Source organism: Chiloscyllium plagiosum, chromosome 19, assembly GCF_004010195.1.
Source record: "Chiloscyllium plagiosum isolate BGI_BamShark_2017 chromosome 19, ASM401019v2, whole genome shotgun sequence".
Taxonomy (NCBI): Eukaryota; Metazoa; Chordata; class Chondrichthyes; order Orectolobiformes; family Hemiscylliidae; genus Chiloscyllium; species Chiloscyllium plagiosum.
In genome coordinates, this window is record NC_057728.1 from 55881845 (window position 1) to 55895415 (window position 13571).

Genomic DNA, 13571 nt, shown 5'->3' on the forward strand with positions numbered 1-13571 from the left:
AGAGAGAGAGAGACGGGAGCCAGAGAGAGAGAGACGGGAGCCAGAGAGAGAGAGACGGGAGCCAGAGAGAGAGAGACGGGAGCCAGAGAGAGAGAGACGGGAGCCAGAGAGAGAGAGACGGGAGCCAGAGAGAGAGAGACGGGAGCCAGAGAGAGAGAGACGGGAGCCAGAGAGAGAGAGACGGGAGCCAGAGAGAGAGAGACGGGAGCCAGAGAGAGAGAGACGGGAGCCAGAGAGAGAGAGACGGGAGCCAGAGAGAGAGAGACGGGAGCCAGAGAGAGAGAGACGGGAGCCAGAGAGAGAGAGACGGGAGCCAGAGAGAGAGAGACGGGAGCCAGAGAGAGAGAGACGGGAGCCAGAGAGAGAGAGACGGGAGCCAGAGAGAGAGACCAGGGCCAGAGAGAGAGAGAGACGGGAGCCAGAGAGAGAGAGACGGGAGCCAGAGAGAGAGAGACAGACAGACACAGATGGACAAAGTAATTTCCTCTGAGCATCATGGTGGGCAGGTTTGATAGGCCAGTTGATATGAGTCAGGTTCAGAACTCTGTTGTTCCACTGACTATCATCACTGCCAGCAGCTACTGATGCACCTTAGTCACAAATCTATCACCAGGCTGGAGATTATCAATCTGCCTGTCAATCACAAAGTGGGTAAAAAAGATTCTCAACAAAGATTTAAATTAAATTTTACAATTTATAACTCACTTCATCCAGTCATCTGCCACATCTAGAAATGCCTGATACTTTGCAACACATTCATCCCTGAACAAGGAAATGGCTTTTGAAGCATACAGCCACATCTTCTGTCTGAAATAGAGGAGGAAAACACCATTCTTAGATGATAATACACTCTAGTATAAAAACTTAAAATGTGTTACAGTACATAATCATTGTTCTGGGTGGTGTGCAGTCTGCACCAATAAGCATCCACTGTGCACCTTTACAGATCACTGCAGTACTCTATCAGAATTGGGCTGCATTGCACAATGCTGTAGACTGAAGCTTCCTTTTATAGCCATCCAGCATATTATCCTGCAAAACCATAAGAAATTGGAACAGGAGTAGGCTATTCAGCCCCTTGAGCCTGTTCTGCCGTTCAATAGGATCATAGTTGATCCAATGCTCTTCACGTCCACCTTCCTGCCCTTTCCCTGTAATCCTAGATTTCCCTGAATAGAGTATATCGGGTATTCTGAAACAAAGCAAAGAGGTTCAACAGAATATCATATTACTGAACTCAGGTGATTAAAAAATATTCACAACAATTTGATTTGTCTATTTTTTTCTGCCAATTCAGCTCCATGATACTGGCAGTTTTGACATATGCCACAAGATCAAAGCTCTCATGAAAAACAAGTATTACAAGTGGAAGAAATAGATTAGATTAGATTCCCTACAGTGTGGAAACAGGCCCTTCGGCCCAACCAGTCCACACCAACCCTCGGAAGAGCAAACCACCCAGACCCATTTCCCTCTGACCAATCCACCTAACACTATGGACAATTTAGCATGGCCAATTCACCTGAACTGCACATCTTCGGACTATGGAAGGAAACCCACGCAGACACGGGGAGAACGTGCAAAATCCACACAGACAGTCAAACGAGGCTGGAATCGAACCTGGGTCCCTGCTGCCGTGAGGCAGCAGTGCTAACCACCGTGCTGCCCCAAATGACCATAATTCTCTGCAAAAGACTTGGCAACTTTCAGGAGGTGACTCGCCAGTTCACCGCCCTGCCTGTGCTAAAGCTGAACCCGTTCACTGATGCTCTCTAGCAACAGAAACCTACTGTCCTCACCCAATCTGACCCATGCATGATTCTTGTCTCAGATCAAGCTGGCTGACTCTTGAATTCCCCTCTGAAGAGGCCTCGCATGCCACCCAGCTCAGTGAGGAGGGATAGTCAATAATGCCGGTGAAGTCTGTATCCCACAAGTGAGTAACAAAATCCCGGCTAGGAAGGACTGCCCCACCCATCACTTTTCCGTACAATCACTCAACTGATTGGAAAATCAGAATGGGCTCCCTCTCTGGCACTATATGCCCCTACACGCTGAACCCAGATGATACAATAGATCAGAAAATCTAATCCACTGCAGCGCCTGGACAAGCACAGTGGCTTCTTAATTATAATCCTTAATTATCTTACTAAACAGCTTTTCTTCTACATAAAAATGGATTCATTAGCTGCCAGCAATGATGGTATTTCCTGTCCCCAGCAATAGTTGTGGTGCAGAGGATACGCTGCAATTTAACCACCAGCTCAGATAGTTTCTGGCTGTTAATCTAAATTACTATGATTCAGACACTGATGTGAGGAGTGCTTCCTGCTCATTAAGTGGCACTAAAACCAATGCAAGTCTGAAATTATTGGCAGGCTCATACAAGCTCTTAAAAAGATTCTCCAAGGATATCTTGAAGAGAAGGGGAGGCACAATTAACATACGCTTTGTCAAGTGTAGTCAGGATGAAATCAGTCGATCTTGGAAACAGAGGAAGGTAGCTGCTCCGAATACTAAAGAGGAGGAGATGGCAGTGGTACTGTAGGAGCAATCCAGCAATGCACTGGGGGCAAAAATTCAAATACCACTATGGCAATTCAATGAATACATAGAGAATCACAGAGTCATAGAGGATACAGACCCTTTGGTGCAACTCCTCCATGCCGATCAGATATCCTAAATTAATCTAATCCCATTTGCCAGCATTTGGTCCATATCGCTTTAAACTCTTCCTATTTCAATACCCCACCCAGATGACTTTTAAGTGTTGTAATTCTACTAACCTCCACCACTTTCTCTACAAAGCTAATCGTAGTAATGATGACCATGAAATGATCATCAGTTATTGTAAAAACCTCTTCAGTTCACTAATGAGCTTGAGGGACGACTATCAACCTTATCTGATCAGGCCTAGGCATGTCTCCAGACACGCAGCAACATGGTCGGCTCTTACCTACCCTCTGAAATGGCCTGAAAGCTGTTTGCCACTCCATTAAAGGTCAGTCAGGGACAGCTAACAAATGCTGGCATTGTCTACCATGGCCATATCCCACGTTAAGATTCAAGGAAATAAAAGGTCCTGGGTAAAGAGAAATCGATCCTATTGATAAACAGGTGAGAAGGTTGTATTCTCGTTTTCAGGATCGTCTCTGTGGCCAAGTACAAATGGGGCAGGTTCGGTGGGTTACAGTTTTACCTGCCTACTTACAATACTGCGAGAGATCTGAAAAAACAGACCAACTCAATTCTTAAATCAGAAAATCAAAATTCCACAGCCGTGGGTAATGTGAATAAATACAGGAAATGTTGCCAGGTACCCAGCAGTCTGTGTGTCTAAGCATTTTCTGATTTGGTCTAACCGATGCTGATAAGGCTGCTTACGTACATTACTCATTTTTACCAGGCATCAGTCAGAGGATGCCTTCTCTTTCAGAGCTATTAGCCTGTTGCGTTTTGAAAAGTTACATTTACCACATTTATGACCTCACTAGCTTTAGTGAGGATCTCATTCCTTGAGGATCAGATTCGACCTGAGTTTGCCAATCCAATCACTGAGCAGTATTATCCCTAGACTATTAATTCAGAGACCCGGGACCTGGATTAAAATCCTGCCACTTCAATTCAGTAACAAATCTGGAATTAAGAGTCTAATGATGACCATAAGTCTGAAAGCTCGAAGAACCCATGTGGTTCACTAAGGCCCTTTACAGAAGGAAACTGCCACCTTAACCTGGTTTGGCCTGTACAAGATAATACATGGCTTGCAAAGGGTGGACGCTAGGAAATTGTTTCCGTTAGGCGAGGAGACTAGGACCCGTGGACACAGCCCTAGAATTCGAGGGGGTAAATTCAGAACAGAAATGCGGAGACATTTCTTCAGCCAGAGAGTGGTTAGCCTGTGGAATTCATTGCCGCAGAGTGCAGTGGAGGCTGGGACGCTAAATGTCTTCAAGGCAGAGATTGATAAATTCTTGATGTCACAAGGAATTAAGGGCTACGGGGAGAATGCAGTTAAGTGGAGTTGAAATGCCCATCAGCCATGATTGAATGGCGGAGTGGACTCGATGGGCCGAATGGCCTTACTTCCACTCCTAAGTCTCATGGTCTTATGGTATGTGACACCAGACCCACAGCAATGTGGTTGCCTCCAAATCAATGAATTAAAAATAAGGTGGACTTGAGGAAACATAAATTTTAACTCTTGAATTTCAGATTCTGATCAGCTCAGTGACCACTGCATCTACCCACAGAGTCATGCCCCATGTTAATAAATAGTCCAACAGTTACAGTGGTGTTTGGCAAGTCAGCAGCATTGACAATATAACGCATCAGCTCGTGGGGGGGCAAAAACAAAGCACTTTTTTTTTGTTCAGTGCAGCAAATCTCATCAAAACGTATCAGCTTGGTCACATGTGAATTCAAATGAGGCACTGTTCCAAAATCTCAACTCCAGAAAAAAAAACAGGGTGAGTGAACCGATTCAGAGAAGTTACATCCCTTTAAGGATTAAGTTTCAGAGTTGGGTCCTTTTTGGTCCATTGCGATGCTTGGCTAATTCAGCTCACCCCTAGGGGACAAAACCAAACTTAAAATCCAGATCCAGGAAGAAGGTGGAGAATATTGACAATTTGAGGCAACGCTACCAATAATTTTCCCACTAATTTGGGCAAAGGATGGAAAAATCCTGGGTACCATGTATCCTGCCCTGCTCCTGGATTCCAATGATCCATCAGTGGCAGAGAATGGCCCAGCCCCCTTGCAGCTGGGACTCAGAAACTTACTGTGATGTATGTCACATAGCAGCAATCCTTTTGCAGGTAATACTAACTTTTAATCAACTACAAAGAGTGGAAACCACAACTCTTGGGGCACAAGCGATCAGACTAAATTCACCACATGTAGAGTACTTACTTGTCAAATTTGTGAATCTGCTCCTCATTATAAGGCAGCTCTGAAAAAGAAACAGTGGTCAGAACAAAATCTTTGGGAATTAGGAGTCTTTAAAAGCTGGCACTCAAACCCAAAGGAATACAGGAGGAATGTATTTACCCAGAGTCCAGCTAGAATCCAGAATTCACTACAGCAGGAAATGGCTGAAGTGTACAGTATGGATATATGGGGAAGCTAGGGGAGCGTGACAGAGAAAGGAACAGGATGTGTTAAGATTAGATGGAAAGGGGTGGGAAGATGTTCGGTGGAACATAACCAACAGTACTGACCACTTGGGCTGAATGGTCTGTTTCTGTACTGCACGTTCTATGAACTAGCGTATTGACTTATTTTATCATCTTTGAAAACAGCAAGGTGGCTAGGACAACAGTAGAACTCAAAATTCTCCAGAATGCATGGACAGAGTGCATGGAAGGAATAGAACTGAACTGTCATAATTGCCCAATATTTTGGCAAACAACTAAACAAGGCTCTTCTGTTCACTTTGTTTTTACTCATTCTCAGGATGTGGGCGTGGCTGGTTGGACCCACATTTCCTGCCCAGTCCAAGCTGCCTTCGAGAAGATGGTGATGAGCTGCCTTCTTGAACATCTGTGGTCCATTTGGTGAAGACAGACCAACAATGTTGTTCGGGAGTTTGACCTCGCAACACTGAAGGAATGGAGAGTGGCTTGATGGGGAACTTGACCAGTGGTGTCCCACAGGGATCCGTTCTTGGGCTTCTGCGCTTTGTAGTTTGATAAATGACTTGGATGAACAAGTGGAAGGATGGGTTAGTACATTTGCCGATGACACAAAGGACGGTGGTATTGTAGATAGTGTCAAGAGCTGTTGCCGGCTACAGCATGACATTGAGAGGATGCAGAGCTGGGCTGAGAAGTCGCAAATGGAGTTCAACCTGGATAGATGTGAAGTGATTCATTGTGGAAGGTTGAATTTGAATGCTGAATACAGGGTTAAAGACAGGATTCTATGCTGTGTGGAGGAACAGCGGGATCTTGGGGTCTACACCCATAGATCCCTCAAAGTTGCCACCCATTTTGATAGGGTTGTTAAGAAGGCATATGGTGTTTTGGTTTTCATTAACAGGGGGATTGAGTTTAAGAGCCGTGAGGTTTTGCTGCAGTTTTGTAAAACCCTGGTTAGACCACACTTGGAATATTGTGTCCAGTTCAGGCTGCCTCATTATAGGAAGGATGTAGGTGCTTTTGAGAGGGTGCAGAGGAGATTTACCAGGATGCTGCCTGGATTAGAGGGCTTGTCTTATGAAGAGAGGTTGAGTGAGCTTGGGCTTGTCACACTGGAGAGAAGATGGAAGACTGGTGACTTGATTGAGGTGTACAAGGTATAGATAGAGTAGATAGCCAGAGACCTTTCCCCAGGGCAGAAATGGCTGTCATGATGGGTCATAATTTTAAGGTAATTGGAGGAAGGTTTAGGGGAGATGACAGAGATAGGTTCTTTACACAGAGTGTGGTGGGTGCATGGAATGCACTGCAAGCAGTGGTAGTAGAGTCAGAGACATTAGGGACATTTAAGTGATTGCTGGACAAGCACATGGGCGGCAGTAAATTGAGGGGTGTGTAGGTTGGGTTGATCTTAGATTAGGACAAATGCTCGGCACAACAGGGCCTGTACTGGGCTGCACTGTTCTATGTTCTCTGTTTACGTCCTAAGATTTCATCTGCTTGTGGCTGACACACTGTGGCCTTCAATTGGCCAGCTAACCAAGAATAAAAAGTGTATGTTCTTACTGTGCAATGCTTTATCCTTTTTGAATTGATGATAGATTTCAGTTATCGAGTCCAGAAGTACCTGAAGCTTTTCAAGGCTGAGAAAAAGAGGGAAAAAAAATGACAAATATGAACAGTTTGACAGCACCTACCAAAGGCAACAACAAAAAAGAAAACAAACAGGTGCTGGGAAACGTAAGCTCACTTTCTGTCTTCAGGATGTGTCCCTTCATGATAAGCCCAATGATCCGACAACTGACTGCCAGGTAAGAACGTGCCTTCAATATCCTTCATATCATGGCTAATGGATTCCATAGATCCTGCCAACTTTACAAAAAAAACAAAATTCAAACTTGTAAAGCATAACCGTGGGAGGCATACGATAGGGTTAGAATGGAGCAGGAGGAACAAGCAGGCAGGACAGTCATCTGTTACTATACAGGCACCTGCAGGAAATTATGATAAGTGTGTCATGAAATATCAACCGATAAGTGAAGTTCCCACCCATTCTAAAATATCTTTTAAAAATAGTGTTTGAGTTTCTTCCTATAATTGTATTTAGCTCAGTTGGCTGGACGGTTGGATTGTGTCGCAGAATGATGCCAACAGTGTGGGTTCAATTCCTTTACTGGCTGAGGTTACCATGAAGGTCTCTCCTTGTCAACCCCTCCCCTCTCCTGAGGCACGGTAACCTCAGGGTAAACTATCAACAGTCGTCCCTCTATAGTGAAAGAGCAGCCCATGGTCTGGTAAGACTGAATTCTTGTACAATCTTTCTGAAAAAAGTTAACTTCAAACAGCCTGGAGTGATTAGGAAAGTCAACAAGTAAACTTTTTCATAGTTCTCTTCAAGGAAGACGTGTCACAGAACTTCTGTAGAGCAATGCTTTACAGACAGAAAATACAAACTCTAGTGAGCAAAAGGTGAGCTTTAAATGCTCTTCTAAACTGGATCGACTCACTAAATAAATAACAGCAACGTTCTTTCTGCATACACCTCGGCTCGCTTAAACAGTGCATCCATTGAGAATGGTGCAATAACATATGATTAGAGATATGGAAAGCGATGCAAAGATGCAACATGTGTAGAGTCATAGAGTCACACAGCACGGAGACAGACCTTTTGGTCCAACCAGTCCATGCTGACCATAATCCCAAACTAAACTAGTCCTACCCGCCTGCGTTTGCCTCATATCCCTCCAAACATTCCTTATTCATGGACTTATCCAAATGTCTTTTAAACTCTGTAGCTGTACCCGTATCCACCACTTCCTCTAGAAGCTCATTTCACACACAAACTACTCCCTGTGTAAAGAAATTGTACCTTATGTCATTTTTAAATCTTTCTCATCTTAAAAATATGTCCCCAGTTTTGAAGTTTCCCACTCTAGAGAAAGGACACTTGCCGTTCACTTTACCTATACCCCTCATGATTTTACAAACCTCTATAAGGTCACTCCTCAACCTCCTATGCTCCAGTGGAAAAAGACACAGCCTATCCAGCCTCTCCCTATAACTCCAACTCTCCACTCTTGGCAATATCCTGGTAAATCTTTTCTGAACCCTCTCCAGTTTAATAATATCCTTTTTGTAGCAGGGTGACCATAACTGGACACAATACTCCAGACGAGGCCTCACTAATGTTTTGTACAACCTCATATGTATTAACTGCCTGGATGTTCCCAGTAAACATTTACAGAAAATTTAGTTCATAACTCAGAGTGAAAATGGTTGGTTTCTTAATCTCCACAAAATAAATTACTCACACGTAGAAGCTTGTTGTGAATTTCTGGTATCTCTTCCAAGTCTGATGACAGTATGTTTGTCTGCTGCAAACTGTTGTATCTGTCAAGTGTGCAAGGTGCATAAGCAAAAAAAGAAAAGTTAGCACTAGTCTGACATTGTTAGCTTGAATTTCTCTCAACCAGAGGAACTAAAATTTTAATTAAGATTGATAAGAGAAACTTCCAATAGATATTTCATTAGTTGCTCAAAATGATTTGGATTAAAGGCCTGAGCTCTACATGTTGACCCACTGGTTTGAGAGTAACTGGAAGCTGATAATCTTGAATTAATCACTTTTTTTTTCAAATATTGAGAATGTTCCTTGCAAAGGTGAGAAGTTTTCTTTACATTAGAGAGTGTTTCTCGAATATGAATGATGTGAGCGAAGTGAAGTTGGAGCTGCACCCTAATTAACTTTCACTCAAAGCTCACAAGTGCAGCTGAGAATTGCGTCTAGGTTATGTATCACCAAACTTCAGCTCTACCACAACAAGTAACATCTGCAGTTTTAATTAAAATTTACTAGAAATGTTGCAGCAATGACATTGAATGATGCCAAATATTCTTGCGCCAATTTTGAGACTTAAATAAGTCAACAGCTTTTCATAGAGACACAAAAAAAAAGTTTTTAAATTTACAGGATTAGGCGAAACAACGGCTTCTGGCCTTGCACCTCTGAGACTCTTTTTTTCTGTCTATTGACTTAATGAGTCTGAAGTGACATGGGATGAGGTATGTAGCAATTGTGAGCAATGCTAATACTTACATATTCCTGGCTCTCTCAACAGTAGTCATGCAGAAGTTTAGCTTCAGAATAACTTCAGTCTTCTTGTGCAAAGTTTCACGAAAGTTGTCCATGGTGATTCGACTAGAGAAGTGAATGTACAAATTAGAACTGAACGGTTTTATCAGAATGCATGCATACTGTATGCATTCCATGAGCACACATTTACAAGACTGTGGTCTGTGGGTGGGGGAATCAGCCAGTCTGAATATGATCTACTATATTTCTGCACCCTTTGACAATGGAACTGTTAACAACTTCCAACTAAGACCAAGTGATGCGCTGAAGATATTGCTTTAATCTGCAGAGTTCTTTGAATCTGTTGAACAATTTGACGGACTCTTAACACATTAACAAATATGAGAGTCCACTGTTTTACACTAAAGTCCAAGGAGAATGCCAACTGGACAAGTTAACAAGTACTCAGTTAAAAGCTTCCACAGTTGAAGGGCAAAAGCAAAATCACCAATATAAATAATGGAGAAAGCAAGGGAGGAGGAGTTTGGGGACAATACTGGATATTCTTCATGTGATGGAATGACACAACATGCTCTTAAATTAAAAGGAATTCCAAAGCTCTTTAAGGAAATGACTCCAGTTTTGATCTTAACTAGTTTTTCCATTTATAAAGAGACAAGCTTCTGCACATCACTGTAAGGAAGAAAAGTTCCTTACATTATCCACCGAACACCTTTCCGCACCAGCTCCTGGTACTGCAAAAGTCTGGAGGCTATTTTCTGTGCTTGGCAGACAACACCAGTTATACTCTAGGAGAGAAAGCACAACATACAAATTGATGGAGTGTTAACATTTGTAGGGTTTTTAAGTGAAGGTAGATAAAGTTTAAATGAAAATGAACACAATCCTCACCTTTGTGCAGGACACGTCAAGATCCAAATCATAACGAGGATGTAACTTTGGAAGTGAGACTGCAAGAGAAAACATGACTACTTTTACTATAATGCACGGTCACAGATGAATACAGACATGGTTCTGCTGCCAGTTTGGTCTAATATTACGAAATCTCAAACCTGCACATTCAAAAACTCTAATCAAAGATAAATTTTCTAAAACCCTGCACCCAAGTATCAGAGAAAATAAATGCTGAGCCAAATAATGGAAAGATTTGGAAGGTTGCCTCACTTGTCAGAGATGCCATTTTTAGGAGAGTCTTAAAAGAGAAGGAAGATGAAAAGGAAGAGTTGGGAACAAAATTCCGGAGTATAGGATTGACACAATAGAATGCATTGTGACTGACAACAGGGTGCAGGGAGTGAAGAAGATGAAAAAGTTATAGCACAGAGGTTTTTTAAATTCATTCATAGGATTTGGGTGTTTCTGGTTGGACCAACATTTATTATCTATCCCTAGTTGTCTTTGAGATGGTGGTGATGTGCTGACTTCTTAAACTACAGCCCTTTTGTATAGGTACATCCAGAATGCTGTTTAGGAGGGGATTCCAGGATATTGACCTAGGAACAACGTTGGAGAAAGTGAGGACTGAAGATGCTGGAGATCAGAGTCAAAGAGTGTGGTGCTGGAAAAGCACAGCTGGTCAGGCAGCATCCGAGGAGCAGGAGAGTCGACGTTTCGAGCATAAGCTCTTCATCAGGAATCACCAAGAACAATGCTGTCATAGGTGCTTTGTGAATTTCTGCATTGCATCTTGTAGATGGTACATACTGCTGCTAATTAGTGATAGTAATGGAAACAGAGAGTGTTTGTAGAGGAGGTAAGAATCAAGCAGGCTGCTTTATCTCTGGAGGTGTCGAGCTTCATGTGGGTTGCTAGAGCTGCACTCATTCAGACAAATGGGAGTGTTCCATCATACTCCTGACTTTGTACTTTGTAGATGGACAGGCTTTGGGAAGTGGCCACATTTCCAAATCTCAAACCTGTCACCACATTTAATCACATATTGACTGCCGTGTAAATAAAGTGATACAATTATGGTAAAATATCTGTTTCGCCTCCATTTCTTCTACATTGCTGAGCATTGTTTTAAAAACCATGGATTGTGGAAGAGATTGCTTTTGCTGTTGTTTGGTCACACAGTGGGAACGTTTAGATACAGGTGAAATGGCATCAGGGAGTGGGCACAAAATGAGATTCAGTCAGCACCAAATAGCTGATTGGTCTGTGGAGTGATGGCCAGATGTCACCGACAAATACCCAGTGACTGCCAGCAGCTATGAAACTGGTTCCTAGGTAGCTGAGTAATTATGGATGTGTATAGCCAGGAGCCTTGGAACCTTTAAAAGGGAGGTAGGGTCTTTTTGTCTGCAGTGAGAAAAGATCTAAAGCCCGAAAGCCAGTTTATTTTCCCTCACCAGCCGCTGTAAGCTGCTTCTTTTAACCAGTACGTTCCAGATTTTATGGACCAGACCACACCCCTTCAAAATATTTTTAAGAAAGTGGACTAGATCCTAACGTTTCCTAAGGCAAATGTGAAGTGCCATTGTTCCAGTTACAATGCGACTGGTCAAACTACTTGACGTGTAGAAAAACGCAATTTGTTTATACATTGTAGTTTAAAAATACAACTGAAGAAAGGAATTTAGAATAACTTTACGGGATAACAGATTACTAATTAACTGTTCCAATATACCAAAATCCCAAAACACACGCCTTGGCGAAAAGCAACATTCAGACATAGATTCTCACATGCTATTCTCCAATCCAGGAGAGGAAAAAAAAGTCGAGAAAATTCAGTCAGAGTAGCAGCCAGGAGACATTCATTGAAGTTTCTAACTCTGAGACCCTGATGCTACTGAAAAACCAAAACACAGAAATCAGGATCTGACAGAGTTGGCCACACCCAATCAGCTCATTAAAAAAAAAACCCACCAAACCTTCCTCAGCTGTTTACATTACCCCAGTTTGCTCGGGACCTCTACCTACAACCACTCTTCAAAGAAAAACCATGACAAAATAACCTTTAAAGCCACAGTATCATAATGATGAGTTGCAAAGTAGTATCTCTTCACTCCCTGCAGGGAGGTGAAAACACATGGAGAAGACAGACTGCGAAGCAGCAAGTGTTGGCAATCCAAAAGGTCTATCTCAGTGAACCCTGCACTGACTGTGTAGTAATGCCAATCAAAGTGTGAGAACAGCAAAAAATTGTCCCACATAAAGGGCACAACGTTTTATGATGCATTAATATTTGGATAAAAAGCCTATTGAATACAAGGATATGGTTTGTAACTGTGGTAAACAAATTCATTTTCTGCATATTTAAACTTGCTAATGTGCAAATCAAAATCTTAAACAATAAAACTTAGATTTAAACCTCCGTGAATAATGATTATCTCCAGAATGGGAATCTAACTTATATTTCTGTATTCATCCCAAACTTTTAAATTCACAGTAGTCATGCCGAAGTTCAACGCTCCTTTCTTAAACTAAAGTGCAGAAGCTCGTATAACACCTAAAGAATGATCAGTTTCCCACCCACACCATGAAAAATAATACTGCCATAAACCTAGCTTTACTGAGAAAATGTTGCATCAATAAACGTACGTTCCTGGTAGATCAATCCCACTGCACTCACGACCTCTCTGCTCACAAGTATTAGAGGATTATCCTCAGAGGTTTTGGGGAAATTGTGAGCTTGAATATTGGGTTCCAGCTCAAGGTGTTGGCCCTCAAAGATCAATTCTTGCAGATGGGGTGCAATCTCAGTCTGTTTATAAACCAAGTCAGCAAATAGATGAGTGCTGTAAAGAAAGACAATACCATAACTAGAACTTTAACCACACTGTAGAAATCAAAACTTCACCGACAGCTAAGGTAAAACTTTGCTTTTGTCAAATAAGAATCCACATTGGAGAATTGGTGAAACAATCAGCTGGAGACAAAGATTACACACACGTCAGAGGACGGGATATTAGTTCAATATTATAATTCACACAATATGTGTACAAGTGGACAAAAGAAGTTAGTTCTAATCCACCTCATGCAGATGGTTAGATTAGCAATGAGGAAGAATTCACAGAGTGCATTCGGGACAGTTTCTTAGGGTTCAGGCTTTTTTGGATTTGGTGATCTACAACGAAGCAAGTTTCAGAAATGATGTCAGAACAAAAGATCCCCGAGGAAACAGTGACCATAACATAGTAGAATTTAGCATTCAGAGAGAGGCCCATGAGTCAGAAACAATTGGGTCAAGGTTAAATACGGATAATTACAAAGAAATGAGGACATGGATGGCTGGATTGGACTGGGAAAGGAGATTAGCAGCAAAGACAGTTGAGGAATGATGGTGGAAGTTTAAGAAAATAGATCATGGTCCATAGCAAAGATATATCCCAGTG

At 42.3% G+C, this 13571-nt stretch overlaps 1 protein-coding gene across 2 annotated transcripts in view; it reads right to left on the bottom strand.

Annotated features, from left to right (window-relative positions):
* Window positions 1-13571, bottom strand: part of tbk1 (TANK-binding kinase 1) — a 46894-nt gene that overhangs the window by 11615 nt on the left and 21708 nt on the right. For both annotated transcript variants that reach the window (XM_043709951.1, XM_043709952.1), the window contains exons 9-17: window positions 12778-12974; window positions 10126-10184; window positions 9931-10022; window positions 9238-9339; window positions 8453-8531; window positions 6892-7013; window positions 6708-6784; window positions 4915-4954; window positions 706-807 (exon numbers count right to left, since the gene is read on the bottom strand). In XM_043709951.1, coding sequence (XP_043565886.1) covers window positions 706-807; window positions 4915-4954; window positions 6708-6784; window positions 6892-7013; window positions 8453-8531; window positions 9238-9339; window positions 9931-10022; window positions 10126-10184; window positions 12778-12974 — 870 coding nt within the window. The remainder of the gene's footprint in view (window positions 1-705; window positions 808-4914; window positions 4955-6707; window positions 6785-6891; window positions 7014-8452; window positions 8532-9237; window positions 9340-9930; window positions 10023-10125; window positions 10185-12777; window positions 12975-13571) is intronic.